The 25,619-nt window shown below is 44.2% G+C and overlaps 1 protein-coding gene across 1 annotated transcript in view; it reads right to left on the bottom strand.

Moving 5' to 3' along the window:
* The window catches only part of CNOT1 (CCR4-NOT transcription complex subunit 1), a 1,017,784-nt gene that overhangs the window by 438,800 nt on the left and 553,365 nt on the right, over positions 1 to 25,619 (bottom strand). The window contains 1 exon segment of the mRNA XM_030203593.1: positions 1,960 to 2,076. Coding sequence (XP_030059453.1) covers positions 1,960 to 2,076 — 117 coding nt within the window.

Here is a 25,619-nt window from a genome sequence, read left to right on the forward strand (position 1 = left end):
CTGGTTGCAGGGGGCCTGGCTATTGTGGGGTGGGTCCTCAGTGATCACCTCACCCCTGAAGGGTGGCCTAGCATTTGAGTACCAGCACCTTTTATGCTAGAAAAAAAAATGTACTGGTCCTTCAAATCCAGAGACCATAGCCAATCTTGTTTCTGAATCATGGGGAGCAGGGTGCCCGAGCTTTTGTTTGGCCAGATACTTGTTCAAGGCCCTTAGGTCTAGGATGGGATGAAATCTCCTTGATTTCTTAGGATCAAAAAGTACTTGGAATAAAACCCCTTCCCCTTTGCAGGTTAGATCACATGGAGGCATATTTTCAAAGCACTTAGACTTACAAAGTTTCATAGTAACCTATGGAACTTTGTAAGTCTAAGTGCTTTGAAAATGAGCCCCATTGGCCTACCAAAGGGAGAAGTTTTCCTTTGCAAGCAATTTCTGGTGCTAAGAGCTTAATTTTGATGCTCTCAGTAGGCAATTTAGTGGAACTGTTTCCAATTGCAGGATGTAGCTCGTCTGGACTATTTTGAGAACCCATAAGGGGTCATTCTTTCCTAGGAAAACAAAATTCAGTATCCTTCCTACTGGTAGGTCATCCAGAACGACTATGTGTGTTATAACTATGCTCTCTTGGAGCCTGTCAAAAGCTTATCCTACTGCTCTGACTGGGGAGCCAGGTAGGATTTCTGATCCCTCTGCTGCCTTGGGCAGGAGCAAGAGTTTTGAGATTTCTGAGGGGGTGGGGGGGGGGGGGGGGGGAGGAAATCTATGTCTTTTGAGAGTATGGTTTGTTTAACTTGCTATACCACACATAACCGACTGATGGACCAAGGCAGTTTAAAATTTAAAAATAGTAATAGGCTCTTCATTGCTCTCCAGCAGAGTACCTCCTGGATGAGGAGGTTGAGCCAGGAGTGGGCTGAGACACGTATTGATAGTATCAGAATGCTTCTTCATGAGGTCAGCCACCTCAACCTTGTCACCAAAAACGTCATCTCTCCCCACCCCAGTACAGAACATTTGCCATCTTCACCTGAACCACAGGCTCCAGGTCTGAGACATGCAGCCAGGCCAGTATAAGCATCAATACCCATGAGGCCCTGGTTGCTGTATCAAAAGCATCATAGGTAGCCCAGGCTATATTTTCTACACCCTTGCTTCTTGGCTATAAGTAGGAGGAGCTCTGCAGTCTTCTCAGGGGGCAGAGTGTCTGCGAACTGCAACACTGCTCACTATTGGGCCGATGATCAGAAGCCCCATGCAGTTCCAAACAGCGCTCTAAAAAATAGTGCCAGAACAGCACGGGGCTAAAACACCCCTGTAATCAACGCTAATAGCATACAAATTTATGTGCACTATTAGCTCTCATCATAGGGGTACTTCTGTGGAAGGATTGTGCCTGGGCATGTCCTCAAGGCACAATCCTCCCGCAGAAGTTGTTTGACAGGTCCGAGCTGTCAAAAACCTCGGGCTGTCAAACCTAAGCCCCCCCCACCCCCAAAACACAACACCTGGAGGTTAGGTGGACTTTTAGGCCCTCCTCCCAAAGCACAAAAACCCTGGTGGTCCAGTGGGACCGCTAGTTTCCCACTATTTTTTTCCCCTTCTTGCTCCTCACCCTTTTATTGCAGCCTCTCCCCAGTGGAGCTTTTGATATGCTCGTGCTTAGTGTATCCTTACCCTTTTTTCCTTTTCTCCATGTCTCCTGGTTGCTTATTTCCTCTTGTTTTCCTTCACTCTTCTAATCTCAAATCACTTCCTTCCAGTACCCCCCTCCTCTCCAGTCTTACTCCTCTTCAATTCATCCTCTTCTTTCCTTTCTCTTCTCAGATACTGCCCCCCCCTTCTCACCCCGCCATCACTGCTATAAAATGAAGAGCACTGCCCACAACCCTTGTTTAAAAAAAAAAGTAAATATTCCTTTTGCCATTTTAAGTGCAGATAGAAAAAGTTGCAGCTCACTGTATGCAAAATCGGTTTATTCTTAGCTAATGTGATCATCCCCAGCCAGTGACCCAAGTTCTTCAGTAGGGAGCGGTCAGAGAAGTTGGCTGCAGCTTTATCAGATGTCAGCAGTACCTAAATAGATGGGAGAGAGAAAAAACAGTGAACACAATCACAAAACCGGGAAGAAAATTCCATACCAACAAATGTATGCTATTCATTTTTCTCAACATTCACATTTAATTTAAATCTTCTTTTATTAAACAGGTACAACATTTTGGTTCAAAACAACCAGGTAGAACTTGGAACAATTTCTGATATAACAATGCACCTTATCGTTTCAGCAAAGTTTTATACAAAACAGTTCCTCTTTTTCCTCCCCTCCCTCCCCCCCAAAACCCACCCCCCCCCCCCCCCCCCAAGGGGAAAAAAAAAACAACTTTTTAAAATATGTATATATATTTCTTGACATCGGTGATAGCGATTGGATATAACCGTCCCATATCTCCAAGAATTCTTTTCTTCTCTTTGGGGAGGACCCCACCACCCTACGCTCCTGCAGCAGCAACTCATGCAACTTGTTTCTCCAATGCCAGTAGTCTGGTGGTTCAGCTTGCATCCAATTATTCATAAGCAGCTTCTTCGCAATTATACTGGCCTTTCGGAAAACTGCTGGGCCCCCTTGTGTGTCAATTTCAGGCTTTCATAATTGTCTAGCAATATCGCCAGGGGAGAAAACTGTATCTTATGTTTTACCACCTGTTCCAAGTAGTGAGCTATTTGCTTCCAAAAGGATGTAATCTTATAGCATTCCCAAAGGGAGTGGAACAACGTCCCCTCCCCCTGCCTACACTTAGAACACAGCGGGTCTGGAACACCTCCAATTTTAAACACCTGGGGCTTAGACATGTACGCCCTATATAAAATTCTGTATTGACAATCCCGTAATGTGGCATTTCCTGTTAGGGAGGGTATGCGGGCCGCCATTTTCCTAAGATCAATTTGCTGGTTGGGCTATTGTAAATCATGATTCCACCTCTGGCAAATATGCCCCACATCTCCCCCCCCCCCCCCCCCCCCCCCCCCCATCTCCCAAAGGGCCTTCTGCAGGCCTGAAACAGACAACCTCTCTCCCGGAATTGATCCAAAGAATTCCCTAATCCTCCGTCCATGCCCAGCTCCCAATTTACTCTGATCTAAAGAGCGGACATAGTGAGCCAATTGACCATATGCAAAGGTGTGGCTAGTGTTTATACCCACCCCCAAAGCCCTCAAGCTCAGCAGTTGTCCCCCGAGAACTAAGAACATGCTCTAACCGTGTGATCCCCAGCTCTGCCCACCTCTTGAATACTTTTGATTCAAATCCTGGTGTGAATTGAGGATTACCCTGTAGTGGTAGCAGGTCTGTGGTGTCTGCTGCTACTCCCCAGTGTCGAACTAAGTCCCTCCAAATACCCTTAAGTGGCTCAAGCAATACACTACTTCCCTTGCTAGCCGGGACTGCTCCCCGTGGGCACTGTATCAAATAGTATAAATGGTATGGTTTCAAGTATTCCTGTTCCATCCCCCTGTGCGTGTAATCTTCTCTATCCAATAACCAATCTCCCAAGTGTCTCAGCAAGCAGGCTTGGTTATAACGACGAAAGTCTGGCAACCCCACCCCCCCTGTAGCCCACGAACCCATCAGTATATGCAGTGGGAGTTTAGGTTTTGCATCTCTCCATACAAATCTACGCACACATGCATAAATCTGTCGTAGGTCTTTACCCTTTAACCTCAAAGGGAGTACTTGAAAGGTATAGAGCCACCGGGGAAACTCCACCATCCGAAATAATTGTATCCTCCCATGCATTGTCAAAGGAAGTGCCTTCCATCGTCCCAATCTTCCCTTCATAGCCTCCAACAAACTAGTGATATTGAGACAATGTAGTGCAGAGGTCTGCATAGATATTCGCACTCCCAAATAATGAAGCGACTCAGAGGCCCACTTTAATGGGAAAGCACCCCTCCACATCTCACGTACCTCAGCACTTCCCGTTAGCGCCTGAGATTTAGTGTAATTTATTTTAAAACCTGCAAAGTCTCCATATTCCTGGAAAAGCTCCAACAATGCCTCTAACGAGCTTTTAGGCTGTGTAATATGCACTAAGATATCATCTGCAAACGCAGAAACTTTGAATGTGCACGTCCCCCAATCTACTCCCTTCACTTCGGGGTGGGTAATTATTTCTCTAATCAGTGGGTCTAGGGCAAGGACAAACAGTGATGGAGATAGGGGACAACCCTGTTGTGTGCCTCGTCTGATCGGAAACAGTGCTGATTGCTCCCCATTCAACCAAACATATGCCTGCGGGTTCGAATAAAGCATTCCCACCGCATTCCTGAAGGCCCCTTCTATACCCAGCTTAGCCATAACCGCAAACAAAGTCCCATACTACTCGATCGAAGGTCTTCTCTGCGTCAAAACTGACCAACAGAGAAGGCCTTTTCTGTGCCTCCACTATCTCCAGGGAGGCGAGCAAGGTTCTAATATTACTCACCACTAACCTCCCCTTCACAAACCCTGCCTGTGGAGTCGCTACTAGATCCGGGAGTACCCTGGCTAGCCGATTTGCCAGTATCTTAGCATAAAGCTTAATATCATTGTTTAACAAAGATATGGGCCTATAGGACCCCACTTCTGTCCGCTCCTTACCTGGCTTTAATAACACTATGACCTTAGCAATATTAAGGGAGTCTGGCATTGATCCTGAATTTACCATGGTGTTAAAAAGGTTGAGCAAAGGAGGAGTCACCTGCTCCTGTAACAGTTTGTAGAAAGCAATACTATAACCATCTGGCCCCGGTGCTTTATGAGCTGGGCTCTGTTGTAATGCTAACATTAGCTCCCCCTCCACTATGGGCCCATTCAGCGCTTCTTTTTGCGCTTCCGAGATTCTCGGCAACGCCTGGTTTGCCAAATACATGTCACTATCCTGAATGACATCTGTTGGGGTCTCGTACAATGCCTTATAATATTCCCGAAAGCGCTCTAAAATCTCTCTCTCTCCCCTCATTAATTGCCCCCCCCCATCCTTTATTTGCAGAATCCGAGAGGGACCACCCCTCCCTCCTACTAACCTGCTCAATAGTGTTCCCGCCTTGTTCCCATACCGATAAAGCTGGTGCTTATAGTACTCTTGCGACTTTTTTGCCCTCTGATGAAGTAACTCATTCAGCTCTCTTTGGGAAGTGAATAGTGCCCTTTTCTTGTCTTCTGTAGCCGTTAGTCCAAACTCCATCCTTCTGGCTCTAATTTCCTTTTCTAGACGCAAAATTTCTTTATCCCTCATTTTCTTAGCTCTAGCTCTATAGGCTATAATCTCCCCCCTCATTACTACTTTAGCTGTTTCCCAATACAAGCCTGCTTGCTGTTTATGACCATTATTGTGCTCCTCAAATTCCCTCCATTTATCTTCTAGATGTATTTTAAACTGTGGGTCCCGACTTAATTCACTAGAAAATCGCCAATTCCCCCTTCGTCCCCCGGGGTCCCCTATTTGCAGTTCCACCCAGATGATTGCGTGGTCGGAGATCTCACATGGACCTATCTCCGCTGCTGCTATTTGGGAAAACAAACCCCGTGAGACCAAAAAATAATCTATTCGCGATTGTGTTGAATGCGCCCGAGAAATATGGGTGTAGTCCCTTTGTGTAGGGTGTAAAACCCGCCATATGTCCAGTAAATCTAACGTGGAACAGAGGAAGGGCAGGCCTCGCGAATAGTGGGCCCTCTGCAATGCGGAAGAGCCGCTTTTGTCCACCAGAGAGTCATATACCAAGTTAAAATCTCCCCCCAGAACAATGCTTCCATGTGAATAGGAGCCCAGCAAATTGATCAAGGTTTTGTAAAATTTAGTGTCAAACACATTCGGGGCATATATATTACAAAAAATATAAGTGTTATTCACCTTCTCCACTTCTACTAATACATAGCGACCCTCTATACTCTTCACTGATTTGATCCGCAACTGCAAACCTTTGCGAAACAATATCAATACTCCCCCTTTTTTCCCCACCGCCGGTGAACCCACCCGCCTCTTCAACCCACCCTTTTTTAAATTTGTCATGTTCTCTGACAAGTGTGTTTCTTGGAGAAAGGCAACATCCGCTTTGTGCCGCTGCAAAGCCTGCAAAACGTTTGTGCGTTTGATGGGTGATGAGATCCCCCCCCACGTTCCATGACACTAACTTAAGTGATCCCAGTCCAATAATCCAATATGAGCCTGACCAGGATCCCATGTATCTGAGTGCAAGGGGCGCTCCTCCCAGCCCATAGGTGCCCCCTCCAACATTGCGCCTGCCATCCTCCAAAGACTCCGCGCCCTATCTTGAATTCCATCTCGTGCCCAAAGGATAAGAAGAATGAAGAAAGAAGAAGAAAGAGAAAAAAGAAAAAAAAAAACCCCGTGCTGACAGGACCCTTGACTCACCCCTCCCCCCTCCCATTCCTCCTTGCTAGGGCCCATTTCATTTGTGTCAGAAACGGGCCTGTTTTACTAGTTAGCCATAAAAATCTCTATGGTGGACCATGGTTTTAATAAATAAGAGCACATGTGGTAATTCTATATTTGGGTTTACCCAACAGATGCAAAAAGCCCACTTATGTCAAAACAATTCCATTATGTTCTTGCTTTTATAAGCAAAGTAGGCTAACATTTTCCTGGAAACATGTTGTATGAAGCTTTATAATTACTGAAGTCTCATAAAAATGACTCGGGTCAATATTTAGCATCACTTATTTGGGTAGGAGTAGCTCCTCTACATGGATAACTGGAGCAACTAATTTTCAGCAGAATTAAACAGATAGTATTGCTGAAAGTTTTACCGACTGCCCCAGTACTATGCAGGTAGTACCGGGGCAGTCTGGGTGCAGAGCTAAGGAGCTACAAGTTAGCAGGGTACCACTGATACTCAGCATCAGTACCTGGATAACTATCCAGAAGTTAGGCCAGTGCTGTCTCTGATTTCTGAAGGCCACTTATTATTCAATGCCAGTATATGGATATTAAGGTGTTAAGTTTTTAACACAGCAGCCAGCATTTAAGTTAAACCAACCACACAGTTTAATCTGGGAGACTACTTCCATACTTATATAATGATAAAATACTGTCACCAAGAAAGGATTTTGTAAACTGCTTTGACTGTACAACAGAAAGGCAGGATATCAAAATGCATGACCTATACCCATGACTTTAAAATGTGTGTAATATTTTAAGCCACAAAATATTACTGCCTTGTCACCTTCTGATCACCCAGCCAACTCTCCCAGTTTTATACTCTTTTCCCTCCCCCCATTTCTACCTTCTTCTGAGACGGTCAGTAGCATGTTTTTATTTTTCACTTATATACTCTAATATTGTCCTCTTTTGTTCATACTGTACTGATCTGAGGAAAAGTTCTGGTCTTCAAAAGCTGGCCAAAAAATATGTTAGACCAATAAACATCTCTCTGTCTTATTTCTATTAAACTTTTAAAGTAGGCTAACACAGCAGCCACACTACTTCATCCACTGGCCAGGCCACTGTTGAGGCATCACCTGGATATTTAGTCTAGACCTGGAGATCTCCAAAAGGGAAGAAAGAATAGAGATGATCCAGAAAAGAACTACCAAAATGGTGCTGGGACTATACCAAAAGTCCAATAAGACAAAACTAAATAACCTAAATATGTATATCATAGAGGGGAGAGGGAAGGTATGATAGGAAATATCTTAACTGTATTAATCAGACAGATATTAAACCACTACCTTTTAATGGAAAGAAAGTTCTAGAATAAGGGGCTTCAAAAGGAGAAGACTCAGGAGAAACATATTTTTTCCTAGAAAAGGAAGCAAATATATGTATGCTCGCCCAGAACAGGTGTGGATACTAAAACAGACAAAAAAAAAAAAAAAAAAAAAAAAAAAGAGGTATAGAATAAACATACTACTAGATACAAACACCACAGAGAAAAGTATAACCTAGCAATACTGCAGACCATAGAGATAATTAGTTTGAGACCAGAAAGCAATAATGCAAAATTAAGGACAAAAAAAGGTGGGGGGAGGGGAAGGAGTAGCCAAATAGCTTTAGCAGAGCGTAAATTACATTAGCTAGAGCTAGAGCTGTGCCTGCCTAAGACGACTGTATAACAATAGTATTGGTCAACTAAGACTGCATAGAATTAAAAAACTGAAATTATGTAAATAATGCTACAACTTGAGACTGGTCACGGCAGTGCTGGTAGTGAAATACTGAATACAAAGGCAACAGATCTAGAAGACATATGTTTGGGCAACAACTAAACTGGTACTCATAGCTATATTACAAAACTATGTGATTAGACATGGAGAGAGTAGATGAGCACACTAGAAACTAAGACAGTAGGCTATAAAGAAAGACAAAAAGCACCACAAACTGGCCTGGTCTGACTGGCAGCTGAAACAGGAATAACTGGACAGACTAGAACAGAGAATTAGTCTGTCACACAACAATAATCAAGTCAACACACACAGAAGGTGTTCTCTCCACAGAAAAACAACGAAGCGAAGGAAACAGTGGATCCAAAAAAGTCCTCTCACAAGTGGTGTCTCCTTAAACAAGTTCTTTATTTCAAATCAATAAAACAACGACCCGACACGAATCGTGTTTCGGCCGTAAAGGGAACAAAAGAGAGTTCAGTATAGGGCTACATATATAGAGAATACTTATGATGTATAGAGTGATAAGTGAACCGCTTTGCAGCTAGACTAACAGAAACTTAAGCTCGGCTGTAGGCTGTAGCCTATACTGAACTCCCTTTTGTTCCCTTTTAAAGTGCCGCAGAAGTGTGTCTTCTTTAGGCACCGAAGCACTAACCAGAAAGTTGATTTTTTTTTTTTAAGCAAAAATGCCACAGAAACCTACCGCCAGGTCTAAGGTTGGCATAGACCCCTGTGGTCAGCACTGGCACCCCACTCCTGTCTCATCTGCCAAAATTATGGATGCACTAAATGGGGCATGGGCTGCCATTTTGGAGATGACAGCTCCAGAGGCAGGAATAGGCTTCACTCTTGCCTCCTTCAAGGTATTTGCCACTAACACCAGGGACTTTTTTTTTGTGCACTTGGGGGGAGGGGGTGCCACTGGGAATTTACTTTTAATCAGGAAGGAGCTGATTGGTCTTGGGGGGGGGGGGGGCTGGCTGGTCTAAGTCACGCCGGGTGTGGGTGGAGGCACTTTAAATATTGGATGCAGCGAGCTGGGCAGAAGGGGAGCTAGATCAGGGTCAGCAGCAGTAATTTGCATGCTCACTGATTACTGCATCCCCTGGCAACTTTTTTGCCAATGGATGCAGTAACCCCATGTGCAGTCAGCAGCACTAACACACTGCTTTCTGCATCGGCCCAATGTGCCTTTAATCTTATCCATTTTTATATATAAAGGCATAGTGTCATCTGCATTTATTCATGGTTAGCTAGACTGCTATGACTGGAAAGACATGAAACCTGTATAAAGTTAAAGCGAAAGGTCTTAAGAGGAACCCAATCTTGACAAGGGGTAGTATGGTGCTATCACTGTACAAGACCCTCTATGAATCTTGTGCAAGGTTTTTTTTTCTATTAGAGGGATGGGGTTAAGTGCAACGGAGGGGTTCAGACCAGTTTATTCCTAGGCAACCTGTATACAGATACACTGAACAATTGAGGGGCAACTGCATATTTTGCTGCTGGCAATTAGATTTGTTTGAAGAGTGCCTCAATTCTGAAAACATCCTGAATGATATGATATTCTAGAGAACAACTGTGGGGCTGAAGAACTCTGCTGAACTTCACTATGTGGTTCTGACTGCCCAGTAAATAGCTTGTACACTACTGGATATCATACCCTCTACATTTGTGCCACTTCCCAAAACAGTCAAACAAGGTGGTGTAGGTTCCTCTTGACAATACAGCAACTTTGTTTTTCATTTGGATCAGCACAAATTGATCCTACAGAAGACAAACGCTTGGAAAGGAGTAAAAGACTACTCTTGCTTCCTGTTGATTGATGTGGACACAAAAGGTATCTTATGACCAAGCTCTCTATATGAGATCAGAGCCTAGGTGAACTCCCTAGTCCACAATAGGAGCATCTGTTAGGACAATGACAACGCTCCAGTGGTGCAAAGAAAACACCTTTCATCCAGCTAATTTCAGTCAACCATCATTTTAACATGGTCTGAAATGAAGCTAACTCTGGTAGACAGAGATACAGTATGATAATTTTACTGCATTTGAGATCACATAGGACACCCATACTGAGGCAAACAAACGGTATGACATTCATTGCAGCTGCCTTCTGCAAGTAGGTCCTGGTGGTGATGCATGGGGAGCATGGAACCATTTGGACATAGTACAGCTTCTGCCTTCTGTTTTGCAGAAGGATTATTTTTTGCTCACTTGGTGTCTAAAACAGCTCCTAAGAATGCAAACTTGTTTGTATGATAGAGGATCAACTTTTGAAGTTGATGAAAGTTCATACATCTTCAAAACTATTAAAGTTTAAAGCCAGGTAAAAATTTGGGCGTTCTATTGGACTCACTTTTACTTTTCAGTCCCAGATTTAAATATTGATTATAACTGTATATTTTAAGTTCAGGGTATTAAGTAAATTGAAGCCTCTTTTGCCTTGGGATGATTTTAAGAGGGTAGTGCAGGTAATGATATTCAATACTATAGATTACTGTAGTATTGTTTATCTAGGCCTCCCAGGCTTTTGATTTCAGGCTTTCCAGGTGGCAATTATTTCTACCTTACAGCTTTTCTTAGGCCCTTCATGATCAAAATATATAACTATCCACCTCAGGCATCTGAAATAGTTGCCAATACGCAGCAGGATTTTGTACAGTTGTTAGCAATGCTTCATGAGATACTTTACCAGGATTCTACATATCTGCATCATGCTGTAAAATGGTACTATCACATAATGCCTGAGCGCCATCCCTAGCATCCACTTGGAGTTAACCCTGTGGCCATCTTGGAAGTTCCACCCAGCACTGCCCAAGCCTGCCTGCTCCTGCACATGTGACCCTACCCTGGCACACCTGCAAGGTCCCGCTTGCCTCTAGGTGAGTCTCCCACTTCAATAATATAGGAATCAGCTTAAGGAAGCCCATCTTATTTATTACTCCAAGCTTATCTGTGTATCCCTAAACCAATCCCAGACACTGTTTCGCCTTCTCTCTAGACTCTCCTTTCATGGGCCCGCAAGGGCACTCCCTGCCTCCTTATCCGCTGAGGACTTTGCCAATCCTCTATTTGTGCTTCTCTTCATCCATAAGCACAAAGCAATATAGCACTCCCTCTTACACTTTCCCCTGTTAGCACTGTTTCACTTCTCTTTGCACCTTCTGTCAGTGCACCTACTTCAGCAGCCACTTCAAGGTCGCTTCCTCCTCTGATGGGCTGAAGAGCAGCACTAGATCAGCCAATGCCAGCTCTGACACCTGAAGGGGCACCAGAGTTGACAAATGTAACAGGAAGAGCATAGGTCTCCAAAACAGGGTGGGGCAGAACCATGCCAACACAGATGCCCTCGATGCTGTGACATTGTGCCGAGCCAGGATGTGTTTCAGTTCCTCTTGTAACATGATCCAGAACTACCCCTCTTGATAAGAATACGTAAAAGCTAGACTGGTGCTGGTATGTAGACAGCCTGTAAAGATGGAGTTGAATCGCTTCCACAGAGGGGGGAGCAGTCTACTCAGAAACAATGCTTCTTGGGTACCAGTGACTCCGATGTTCCGGAGCTCCTGGCATCATGCTTCAAGGAGAAACGCTGTCTATGCTTCTTTGCCTCCGCTCGACACACGCCATCAGGATCCTGTGATGTCAACGAGGACAATCTGGAATCCTCATTGGTCCTAGGTGCTGGGTCCAATGATGCTTGCTGAAAGAGCTAAGAATAAGGGAGTAAACTGAGGAAAAAAATAAAAGGAAATTGGTCCTGTACTACTCACAGCTAGTTCTGTCTGATTCAGTCAAAAATATTTCGATTCGATTCTTAAAAAAAAAATTGGTTTTTCGATTCGATTTAACTAGATTGAAATAGTGAGGCCCACATGCTAATATTATAACACAAAAGTCCAGAGATCTGTGGTAAAACAGGCAGCAATTGAACAAAGGCAAACTTTAATGTGAGCACACCATGCTGTGTTATATCACGTGAAAAGTGAAGTTAGGTCAAGTCCTACATCTTCCAGTCTTTATTAAGAAAAATCATTTTGTCCACTTTTGCTGGCCTCAGACAACTGCGTCTTGCAGCTATAATTTGTCCAGCAGCAGAAAAAATTCTGAGGGCAAGAGGTGGCTGTCATACACAGAAACGTCTGTGCAAGCTGGTTCAATAGTGGCAATTTCATTTGACTTTGCAGCCAGAAACAAAAAACATCACCGCCAGTTTTCAAAGGATCTTTGTGATTATAGCAAGCAAGTTTTGCACTACATCTGATTCGAATATCACTGTCATAGTCTGATTGTGATGGAAGTCTGGCTTTCTTAGCTGTATATTTCACTGTTTCCCAGAAACTGCGTTTCTGTCGAGGCTTATCCACATCCTGTGTTCCAAATTCTGGAACAGTTGGTAATGTCTAAGTGATCTCCAGGGCTGTGCCGCTGCTGACTGGTATAGCAGTGGTTTGCATTTGTATGATCTCTTGAGCTGCAACTGCAATGACATCTGGTACTTTTAATCTACAAATGTACTCGATCTACAGCCCCTCCCTACCTCTCTACCCTCATCTCCCCTTACATTCCTACCCGTAACCTCCACTCTCAAGATAAATCCCTCCTGTCGGTACGCTTCTCCACCACCGGCAACTCCAAGCTCCGCCCTTTCTGCCTCGCCTCACCCCATGCCTGGAACAAACTCCCTGCGCCCATAAGCCAGGCCCCCTCCCTGCCCATCTTCAAAGCCTTGCTAAAAGCCCACCTCTTCAATGTCGCCTTCGGCACCTAACCACCATACCTCTATTCAGGAAATCTGGCCTGCCCCTACTTGACATTTCGCCCATTAGATTGTAAGCTCCTTGGAGCAGGGACTGTCCTTTTCTTAATCTGTACAGCGCTGTGTAACCCTTGCAGCGCTCTAGAAATGTTTAGTAGTAGTAGTAGTGGTACTTCACCATAGGTTGACTTGAATCTCAGATCAAGGAAGCCTCTTAATCTATATAAATTTTCAAATAATATATCTTGAAATCTGTGGAGTAAACTTTTCAGCTCTTCTTTCAAGTGAGAGAACTTTCCGGTTTGCTGATTCTGTAGCTCCATCATCGATATCAACTTCCTCTCCTGCCTCTTCCCCACATGTTGTATCGATCGAATTAATCAGGTTTTCAACCAGTGGATGAACAGACATAGTAACATGCTGTTCTCCAGATGCAATTGTTGTGGCTTCCTCAAAAGCCTGCAAAACATCAACGAGTTTTTGGGAAAGATCATAGAAACATTTGGCAGGTGCACCTTTCTTTGTGATTTTATTGCCTGCTGCTTAAAGCTAAAGCAATGGCTTGCTTCAGTTCAACTGCATTTCGCAACATAATGCACGTACTATTCCAACGTGTTTTCACATTCTCAATCATACCCAGCATTTCTTGAGCAGTTTTCAAGCTGCTAAATATAGTAGTGTGATGGAAAGTGCTGACGATGTCACAGAATTTATTGATGACATCAGAGATTGCTGGATGAGACTGCAGCCCATCTTCCACATAACTGCAGTGTGTGTTCGAAGCAGCAACGGTGAGCAGTACAGATTCCTTTTCAAATACGTTTCCCTACTGCTTTTTTTTTTTTTTATTGATGCATTATGGGTAACAATTGCAAAAACTTTGTCTTCTAGCTGCTATTTCTTCACTGCACTTTCCACGGCCTCTACTATACTGTCACCTGTACGTCTCTCAGGCATGTAGTGCGTATACAACACAATATTCATTGTATGAAAGTCATCAATGCCATGTGCAGTAATTGTGATATAACCCGCCATGGTTCTGCTGGTCCAGAGATCCATGGTAATGCTTGCATATCTCAGGCTCAAAACGAAGACGGACAAATCATCATATTTAACATCAATCATTCTACCTAAAGTTTGACGTGATAGCATGGTATAACACCCACCGCGGGGGAGGGTGGGAGTGTGGCAGCATGGAGGCCAGGGGCATCCTGCGTGAAGACGGACCTGCAATCTTCCCTCCAGCAGAGCAGAGTGTGTCTTTTAGGCTTAGGGAACGGTCGGAGAGCCACCAGGTCTTAGGAGGGGCGCCACGGGGAAGGTGGGAACGTGGCGGCATGGAGGGGAGCAGGACACACATCCTGCATGAAGATGGAAGATGCAGAGGAAGGCGTGAAGATGGCTGGTGGCAGAGGACGTGGCTAATAGTGAGCTTTTTAATAAACTGATTTTTTAAAGAAACAAATCGATTCGAATTAAGTCAACGAAAATGAATCAAAGAACAGATTCAAATTATGAATTGGACAGCACTGATCACAGCAAGGCCAAAACAAAAATCTCTTTAAAGAAAAACATGACAGAAGCAGAAGACATCTTATGTAGATGGCATCAATTTTATTAAACAGATATCAAAATTAATACAGACTCAACACGGAACTGTGTTTAGATGACAAGATGCTTTCCTTAGGAGTCGATGTATCTATGTCAACAATGAGATGATCTTTAAGCAAAAACCAATTTGAAACTTTCTCGTGTACCAAAAATATCGGCATAAAACAAGCACTCAAAAGCACCGGCATAAAACAAGCACTCAAAAGCACCGGAAGAGCTGTACATGCAAATGAAGCCTTTAAAAAAAAAAAAAGAAAAAAAAAAAAAAAAAAGAAATGCCTCAATTTGAAAGAGAGGCTTTAAGTGAGCATGGCATTTTTTTTTTCAAGGCTTCATTTGCGTATACAGCTCTTCCCCCACATTTGAGTGCTTGCCTTATGCTGATATTCTCAGCTCACGAGAAAGTTTCAAATTGGTTTCTGCTTAAAGCTGTTGTCATTGATATATACAGATATCGTATAACAGATACATTGACACCTGAGGCAGTCATCTTGTCATCTAAACATGATTTTGTGTTTGAGTCTGTAGTAACTTTGGTATCTGTTTAATAAAAATGTTGCCATTTACCTCTGGACTATATTGTTCTCCTGGTTGGCCAACATCCCTTCCCTATTTTTTTTTTAAACTTTTTTGGGGTAGACTGGAAGTCATTAAGATGGTACTAACTCCACATATATTTTAAAGTACGTTACCTATACAATTCCCTAAAACATTTATCAGTATTGACAGATTACTCGCCAAATTCTTATGGAATAACCTCTCATATTTCCCTTCGTAAATGGAAATGCCGCAAAGAGTCTGGTGGTGTGTTAATTTCCCTATTTTTGAATTTTGCAACCAAGCTTTCTCATTAAGGGCTGCCTCATGGTGGCTGTTAAGATTATCCTATAGATGATTCTCCTATTTGGTTCAGTTTTGAACAGCAGCTTTGTCCCCATCCCTCTCAAATATAGGATAGGATTCATAACAAATCATGGTCCTGATAAAAATAACCATGATTCTCTTACTGCAATTCAAAAGTTGGACCGTATCCTATTCTATTCTGAATATAAAATACGCCCCTCTTTGGGGGTAACCCTCATTTCCCGTGGTCTAAATGGGCTGAACATGGACTATCTAGAATGTGATATTTTACAGGGTGACTCGATTGGCTCCTTTAATATATTACAAGTAAATTCCTTTCTACCTAATTCTCAATTAAAAAAAAAAAAACAACTACAATTGCAGTCTGCTTTTTTTTCACAATTCCAGGAGATTGATCTGAAGACCTTTTTCCTGAAAGGACCAGGCTCCTTGAGTGTGAAGTCTATCTTCATGAGTTCTCCACCCCAGGAGGGATGCATCCGTCGTCAGCACTTTTTGTGGCTGAAGAATTTGGAACGGACGTCCCAAGGTCAAATTGGATCAAATCATCCACCACTGCAGAGAATTCCGAAAGTCGGTGGACAGTTGGATTACATCCTCTAGACTCCCCGCAGCTTGATACCTCTGGGAACCTAGGGTTCATTGAGCTGATCTCATATGTAGGCATGCCATGGGAGTTACATGAACTGTGGAGGCCATGTGCCTCAGGAGTCTCAACATCTGCCGAGCCGTGACCTGTTGAGACACTCGAGCTATAGACACCAGGGACAGGAGGTTGTCTGCCCTTGTCTCAGGAAGATAAGCTCAAACTATCTGTGTGTTCAACAGGGCTCCAATGAATGCCAACTTTTGGACTGGAGTTAGATGGGACTTAGGATAACTTTTTTATTTCAGAACATTTATACCCCGCTTTATACCACTTAAAGCAGCCTCAAAGCGGCTTACAATGAACTGTGAAATCAAGTACAATGACAATTAAGAGGGCAGAAAAATCAGAGGGAGAAGGGAAGGGAAAACAGAAATTGATTAGATAAAAAGAAACAAAAAGGAAAGGTGAGAAAGTCCAAAATGGGCCATAAATATGATGGTAGGAAGGACTTCAGATGATATTTGGAGGCCGAGGTGTAGGCTGAACCCTCCTTCGCTGCCTGTAGAGAATACAGTGGATTGGACAGTGGCAACAGGATGAGATGAGACCGATCTAGCAGTCCAATGCGAAGAAGCAGGCTGCAGAAGTTGAAAGCTGCTCCCCAAGCAGCCGCTACAGTTCCTCAGACGAAGGACGCAGCTACCAGGTGACGCAGGGCCCTGGAAAGCTTTCATAACTGAGGCTTCAAGCACAAGAATGGCAGAGAAAACATCCCCAGGCTGTAAATTTTTTTCTGGTGCCTCTTTAAACTCAGTGCTGGATATGCGAGTAAAGTGGACCCCTTGGCTCTGCACTGCTGCCACGCTATGGGCCTGTTCTGGGACCACGCAGCCCGCCTCTGGTACCATCACCCTGCGCTCCACTTCCGCTGACAGGATCGCTGCTCCACGGCCGCCGGGGCACCTCCTGCAATACCTCCCGCGACGAAACTGCAGCGCCAAGCGCTACTCAGGAATCCCACGCTGACAACGTCCACTGCCCGACTCCACCACCAACATCTCTCTCACGCTCGAGTCCGCCGCTGTGGAAACGACCCACGGTGCTGCGGGCCTGACCTCCAACCTTCCCGGCATCGGCCACCCTCAGGGACGCTCAGTGTCGCAGGGAACCGGCCGAAAGATGACCAGAGCTCCGCAGCAGCCCAAGAAGCAAAAGGCGAAAAGATCGGACCAGATCCCAGCCAGGCAACGGTCCGTTGCGGCGATGGCAGCAGGAGCCAACGGCTCCTGCGTCCGCTAAACGGCGGCCATCTTGGTATATTGATTACGAACCCCAGTAGTTCTAGCACCTGAATAGTCATTTGCATAGACTGCTGAGCACCTGCCTTCGAGATGCTCTTCATCAGCCAATCGTCGAGATAAGGGAACACATGTACTCCCAGTCAGCATAGAGACACTGTGACTACAGCTAGGCATTTGGTAAATAATCTGGGCACAGACACCAGACCAAAAGGCAGCACACAGTACTGAAAGTGCTGAGTTCCCAGCTGAAATCGAAGATACTTGTGAGCTGGAAGTATCGAGATGTGTGTGTAAGCATCCTTTAAGTCCAGAGAGCATAGCCAATCCTTCTCTTGAATCATGGGAAGAAGGGTGCCCAGGGAAACCATCCTAAACTTCTCGAACCTGAAATTTGTTCAGGTCCCTTAGGTCTAGGATGGGACGCATCCTCCCTGTTTTCTCTTGCACAAGTACCTGGAATAGAATCCCAGCCCTTCTTCCCCTGGCGGAACGGGTTCAACCGCACTGGCCTTTAGAAGGGCAGAGAGTTCCTCTGCAAGTACCTGTTTGTGCTGGGAACTGTAAGATTGAGCTCCCGGTGGGCAATTTGGAGGTTTGGATTCCAGATTGAGAGTATATCCTAACCGGACTATTTGAAGAACCCACCGGTTGGAGGTTATGAGAGGCCACCTTTGGTGAAAAAATATCAACCTCCCCCTACCAGCAAGTCATCCAGTATGGACACTTTTACTGAGGCTATGCTGTACTGGAGCCAGTCAAAAGCCCGTCCCCTGTTTTTGCTGGGGAGCCGCAGTGGCCTTAGGCGCATGCTGTTGACGAAAACAAGCACGCTGGGGATTGAGCCTGGGCAGGCTGCCGAGAAGCAGGAGTGTATCTATGTCTAGAGTATGTATAGGCAGCACTCCTCTTCCCTCCAAAAAACCTCCTAGATGAGGAGGCAGTAGCAGAAGACATATGGTGGGAGAGAGAATCCATAGCATCATTATGCTTCTTGATTTGATCAACTAGATCCTCTACTTTTTCTCCAAAAGGATTGTCCCTGCAGCAAGGAACATCCGCCATCCGCTGCTGGACCGAATGACCCAGGTCAGACACACACAGCCATGAGAGTCTGCGCATCACTATACTCTGAGCAGCGATTCTGGATGCCACGTCAAAAGTACCCCCCTAGCCAGGAACTTGCGACACACCTTCTGCTGCCTGACCACCTGGCAAAAAGGCTCGGCCAGCTCCATAGGGAGTGCATCAACCAAGCTGGACAGTTCACGTATCGAGTCTCGCAAGTGTATGCTCATGAAGAGCTGGTATGACTGGATCTTGGCAGCGAGCGTAGCTTGGCTCTTCAACCAGGCCTTTAATGGAAGAAATAACTAACTTGTTAGTCTGCACATACTGCAGCAGAACGTGTTTATCCACTCCTACCCTAGCTGAGATAATATTTAATCATCTCTATAACCTCATGTGCAACTTTCTTTAGTCACCTTACTTTCTTACTCTTACCTATTTATGTTTCATCTTTGCTTAAACCCTTCACCATCAATTACAATGTTCTATTATATATTGTGTTGACATTGTAAGTAGTATACTATGCCATGCTTTGTATTGTTATTCAAATATATTTTTACTGCTGTAATTGCCTATTGCTCATGTTGGATTTATTCTTACTGTACACTGCCTTGAGTAAATTCCGTCATAAAGGTGGTAAATAAATCCTAATAAATAGATAAGGAACGGCAAGACAAATGCAAAGCGATAAGGAAGGCAAAGAGACTTGACAAAAAAAAAAAAAAAAGACTACGTTGGAGGCAAATAGTTAAACCTTTTTTTTTTTTTTTAAGGTGTATTAGAAGGAAGATGGTAAAAATCAGTTGGACCGCTAGACAATTGAGCGGTAAAAGGGGCACTCAGGGAAGACAAAGCCACAGCGTAGAGATTAAATGAACTCTTTGCTTCGATCTTCAAAAGGAAGATTTGGCAGAGATATCAGGGCCAGAAATGGTATTCAAAGCTGACAAGTCAGAGAAACTAAATCAAATCTCTGTAACCTGGAAGATATGAGTAGCAAATCACCTGAATTAGATGGTATTCATACCAGAGTACTGATAGAACTGAAAAATGAACGTGCAGAACTATTGTTAGTAATATGTAATTTATATCTTTAATATCAAGCATAGTACCGGAAGATTGGTCAATGTAACGCCGACATTTTAAAGAGGTTCCAGATGTGATCTGGGAAATTATAGGCCGGTGAACCTGACGTCGGTGCTGGGCAAAATGGTTGAGACTATTATAAAAAACAAAATTACAGAGTACTTATACCAGAACTGGACACAACCAAACTCCATATACCTGATTGACTTAACAATGGTTACGAATGAACTTTAACGCTACAACACTGTATCTCTGATCTTGATAATGAACTCTTTATAATCTGCTTTTCTCTTATGAACATGTATGCATTACCAACTTGTATTTCCTCATACCGGAAATGGCGATCGCCTTTACGGAATAATGTAAGCCACATTGAGCCTGCAAATAGGTGGGAAAATGTGGGATACAAATGCAATACATAAAATAAAAAAATAAGTATATTCAAAAGCATGGATTAATGAGACAAAGCCAACATTAATTTAGTGAAGGGAAATCTGGCCTCACCAAGCTACTACATTTCTTTGAAGGGGTGAACAAACATGTGGATAAAGGTAAGCCTGCTGCTATTGTGTATCTGGACTTTCAAAAAGCATTTGACAAAGTACCTCCTGAAAGACTCCAGAGGAACCTGGAGAGTCATGGGAAAGACGGTAGTGTTCTATTATGGATTAAAAATTGCTTAATAGGTAGAAAACAGAGTAGGCTTAAATGGAGAAGGGTAAATAGTGGGGCTCCCCAGGGGTCTGTGCTGGAACCACAGCTTTTTAACATATTTATAAATGACCTAGAGATGGGAGTAACTAGTGAGGTAATTTAATTTGCTTACGACACAAAGTTATTCAAAGTTGTTAAACTGCAAGAGGATTGTGAAAAATTACAAGAGGACCTTATGAGAATGAGAGACTGGGCATCCAAGTGGCAGATGACATTTAACGTGAGCAAGTAGAAAATGATGCATGTGGGAAAGAGGAATCCAGACTATAGTTACATGATGCAAGGATCCACATTAGGAGTCACCGACCAGGAAAGGGATCTAGATGTCATTGTTGAGATGTTGAAACCCTCTACTCAGTGTGCAGAGGCAGCTAAAAAGAAAACAGAATGTTAGGTATTTTATGAAAGGAATGGAAAACAAAAATGTGGACGTTATAATGCCTTTGTATTGCTCCATGGTATGACTGCACCTCTAATACTGTGTGCAATTCTGGTCACCGCATCTCAAAAAAGATATAGTGTAATTAAAAAAGGTACAGATAAGGGCAACAAATATGATGGCGGGAGTGGGTTACCTTCACAATGAGGAAAGGCTAAGCGGCTAGGGCTCTTCAGCTTAGAGAAAAGACGGCTGAGGGGAGGAGATATGATAGGTCTATAAAATGAGTGGAGTGGAACAGGTAGACGTGAATCACTTGTTTACTCTTTCCAAAAATACTAGGACTTGGAGGCACGCAATGAAGTTACAAGTAGTACATTTAAAACTAATCGAAGAAAATATTTCTTCACTCAACATGTAATTACTCTGGAATTCGTTGCCAGAGAATGTAGTAAAAGCAGTTAGCTTAGCGGGGTTTAAAAAAGGTTTGGAAAACTTCCGGAGATGGGAAGGCGGTAGAACGAGAGGACATGAAATGAGATTGAAGGGGGGCAGACTCAGGAAAGATATCAGGACGTATTTTTTCACGGAGAGGGTGGTGGACGCTTGGAATGCCCTCCCGCGGGAGGTGGTGGAGATGAAAAAAGTAACGGAGTTCAAACATGCGTGGGATATGCATAGAGGAATCCTGTGCAGGAGGAATGGATCCTCAGAAGCTTAGCTGAAATTGGGTGGCGGAGCAGTTGGGGGGGAAAGAGAGGGTGGTGGTTGGGAGGCGAGGATAGGGGAGGGCAGACTTATACGGTCTGTACAAGAGCCGGTGATGGGAGGCGGGAAATACTGCTGGGCAGACTTATATGGTCTGTGCCCTGAAAAGGACAGGTACAAATTCAAGGTAAGGTATACACATATGAGTTTGTCTTGGGCAGACTGGATGGACCATGCAGGTCTTTTTCTGCCGTCATCTACTATGTTACTATGTTTTTCCTAAAAGAAAAGTCCATAAGCCATTATTAAGATGGACTTGAGGAAAATCTACTGCTTATTTCTAGGATAAGCAGCATAAAATGCATTGTACTGTTTTGGGATCTTGTCAGGCATTTGTAACCTGGATTAGCCACTGTTGGAAACAGGATGCTGGGCTTGATGGACCTTCGGTCTGTCCCAGTATGGCAATGTTTATGTTCTTATGTAACTATAGCAGAGGAATAGAAATCATTCCATTTACAGATGGGAGAGGATTTGTATGGAGAAACTTAAAAGTGAATAAGGCATTGGGTCAAGGCTTATCACTGATTAGGGTGAGCTGGGCAGCCACTTTTTTTTTTTTTTGGGGGGGGGGGGGGGGGGGGGGGGGGGGGGGGGCGGTGGAAACCTTGTGGGAGATGAGGGGAGCTCATGGCAACGCAGACATTATCAGTTGGGCTTGTAAGATGGCAGCCAGACAGGGGAAGAGCTGGCTACATGTCAACCTGATGAATTGTCAACTCAAGCAAGGCAACTTAGCCAGATTAAAGACAATGTTCCTGGACTGGTGGTTTTGTATTTGCCACTAAGTGATGCAACCCTGTACCTCTAACATGCACTGCTTCACAGTGGTACTAGGAAATGAACTGACAAGAAATGAACAAAGCAGGCTCCAAACCATAAAGAATGCAAATAAGCCACTGGCCAAGTGCAATAAGTTATGATTTTATATTGTAAGGAACAAATTTGAAAAAAATGATCAGTTAAAGCTCCAATCTAACTGTCAAAATCTGAACTTGCTAACCTTCAAAAGTTCAACTAACAGTCTGCTAGTTTGCATTGTCCCTTATCTTTCCAACAGGAACGGAATTAGAAAAAGTAAACTCAGCTCTGTTCAAGTGGGAGAAAGGGGTTTCTTTGGCACTACAGCGTAACCTCTGATGGTTTAAAATCCATTCACAGGTTTAAATATAGTGCACACATTTTTTCTGAATATTTCTCAAACACAAAAAAGCAGGAAAGATATAAATACCTTACAGCAGAAATACAAAGGTTTTACAAAGGCTTATTTGTTGATTACAATTCTAATACATCGACAGGATATACAGATGCTTAAAATGGTACACACACATCTAAGCAGGCAAAATGGCAAACAAAACAATAAAAACAACCATGAATTAGAAAAAAGAGAAGCATTCAATATTTGTTAGGCTAGTTGTGTATGTTTAACTTTTCACAGTTAACACAAAAACAAACCTTCCACAGCAACTGGACAGTTAAACAAAGAGGGTGGAAAGGTTCAAACAAAAGAACCAGGAAGACATGGGTCCAAAGAGTTCAAAAAGTTAATCTATATATATAAAACTCACCCTCAACGTTCTATTGGCTGCTGACATCACTGAAGCCAAGGTTCGTATGTTCGAAGCTCTGAAGCCTCGAAAATCACAGTCTCTGGGCCCCGCCCTCGCGTCAAATGTTATGACGTTGAGGGCGGAGCAATTCACCCACATCGACGACGGATTGGGGGGGGGGGGGGGGGAGCCACAGGAAAGCCTTGCTAGCGCCCGTTTCATTGGCTCCAGAAACGGGCCTTTTTTTACTAGTTTACTAATAAAATCCAAAATGGGGTGTGCAGATAAAAATCTTCAAGTACCATAACCAGGATGTGCATTACACCAATACCCTTCCACCCTCTTTGTTTGACTAACTTTTCTAAGTTCACATATCACACTAGAAGTATGCTGAAAATTGAAATAAAGCCCCAGTTTAACCAAAAGACAAGACTCCATTTCTTCTGCCCAAGCTACAAATCATCTTCTGGTTGTAAAAAATAAAAATAAAAAACCCACAAACAAGTTGCATTCTAAGGAACTGTCTTCATGCAAATGTAATCAATATAGGGCAACAGCATACCAAAGGGCATCAGCATAGGGGAGGGGAATTTACTGAGGAGCAGAGGTGTTATTTTCCAGTAAGAACCAGGTGGCAGGGATGGCACCACCCACTTTGCAAGCTGTATATTTGCACAGAATGATGGTAGGAAGAGTTCTCTTTAAATTGAGCTAAGCTCCTTCTCTGGGTCACAGCAGCAGGTGGTGTTTAAAGAATGCTTCACTTCTGGTGCAGGGTTTTTGTTTCAGTACTGTCCCACCAAATACCAAAAGAGAAATTTTAAGTGCTGCTGTGACCTGGAGGAGTGGAGCTTAAAGTAGAAAAAAAAATTCAGGTTTGTGCCACCCATATCTGCCAAATAGGCAGGGGTGAACAACCACAGTTCGAGCCCCACAACCCAGTTGGGTTTTCAAGATTTCCACAATGAACATGCACGAGATCTATTTGCATACAACAGAAACAGTACATGCAAATCAATATCACGCATATTCGTTGTGGAAATCTTGAAAACCCAACTGGGTTGTGGACCTCAGACTGTGGTTGCCCACCCCTGTGCTCGATTCTTGGGAAAGGAGAAAGTATAGTGGAACCCCATTATAACGTAGTCAAGTGGAGGTGCTTGGAGCACCACAGAACCAGATTTAGACTCCAAATCGGACAAGGCTGATTACTGGAGGCTTGAGACATGTTACACATTTGAAGAAATGCACCATGTCAGGATGAGAAGCTAGAGGAACATGAGCAATGTGGCCACGATAAGTTAGAGCAGTGACCTGCATCCGAAGAAAGTGGGCCGCCAAACCTTTCTGCAACCCAGTCTGCAAGAAAGCCAAAATTATACCCATGTTTTGGGCAATGAAGCTTGAAATGACGAAACAGCTCTCAGAGCACCTAGCTTCAAAAAAAACGTCAAACCCGTGTGCAAGTTGCAGAACTGGACCACTTTTTAGTCTGAAGCAAGGTAGCGATAACTGAATCCGAATAACCCTTCTTCCTTAACTTCACCCGCTCAGAGCCAGGTTGTAAGACCAAAGCAAGAAGGATCCTCCATCTAGAACGGATCCTGAGGCAGAAGATAGGGCGCCAGAAGAAGCTGGAAGGGCTCGTCCACAAACAGACTGACAAGGACTACAAACCACAACCTCCATCCGGCCACTGAAGGATTGTCTAGCCCTTCTGCGCTGTGCTCCCTTCTTCTGCTGAAGAAACGAGGAACCTTGGCATTTGCGCTTGTCGCCATCAAGTCCAGGCTGGGAGTCCCCCAGAACAGGACAATCAACAAATGCCGATGGAGAGAGCTCCCATTCACCCGGATCCAGATTGGTTCAGCTGAGAAAGTCTGCCTGCACATTATCCACCCTGGCAATGTCTGCCGCCAAGAGCAGTGGCAGATGAGCCTCCGCCCACCAGAAAAGCAAAGCCACTAGCAGCAGGCACTGAAAGGCTAGAAGTGTCTTGCGCACCACCCGAAGCTCCAATTGTGACTGATGAGCCAAAGCGTCTCCATCTTGGACCAGATGCCTCGACTGTAATGGGAGAGAGAATGTGCACCCCACCTCGAGAGATACTGACATCGGTGATCACCACCGTCCACTCGGGAGACATCAGAGGGACACCGCAAAGCAAACTGCTGACTGTAGTCATCAATCCAGACTATACCGAACTATCAGCTGCCAAATCAGACGCCTCTTAATGTCCTCCGACATTGGGGACCAACAACTCGACAAAGACTGTTGCAGGGCTCTCATGTACACCCAAGCCCTCATGACAACTTCCAGAGTCAATGCCATAGAACCCAAAACCTGGGGGAGGCGAGGGGGGGGGGGGCGGAGACACGATCCCTCAACAAAAGGGAAATTTGTCCCTGAAGCTTGAGCCGCCTCTATTGTGGCTGAAACACCCGGCCCTGCACTGTGTCGAACAGCACATATAAATATTCCAGAGTCTGAGCAGGAACCAGATGACTTCTGGACATTGATCACCTAAGCCCTAGGACTGCAGAAGAGACTACCTGAGCCATGGCGAGGGCCTGAAACAAAGTGCTATCCTAAAACGGCAAAGCGGAGAAACCTCTGGTGAGGGGGCTAGATGGGAACATGCAAATAGGCCTCCTTGAGATCCAGAGCCGTTAGAAATTCCCCTGGCTGAACCGTCACAATGATTGAGAGCACTGTCTCGATGTGAAAGTGCAAGAACCGGAGGGACTGGTTCACCTAAGGTCCTGC

The sequence above is a fragment of the Microcaecilia unicolor genome, chromosome 5 (genome assembly GCF_901765095.1).
Source record: "Microcaecilia unicolor chromosome 5, aMicUni1.1, whole genome shotgun sequence".
NCBI classification, from domain to species: Eukaryota; Metazoa; Chordata; class Amphibia; order Gymnophiona; family Siphonopidae; genus Microcaecilia; species Microcaecilia unicolor.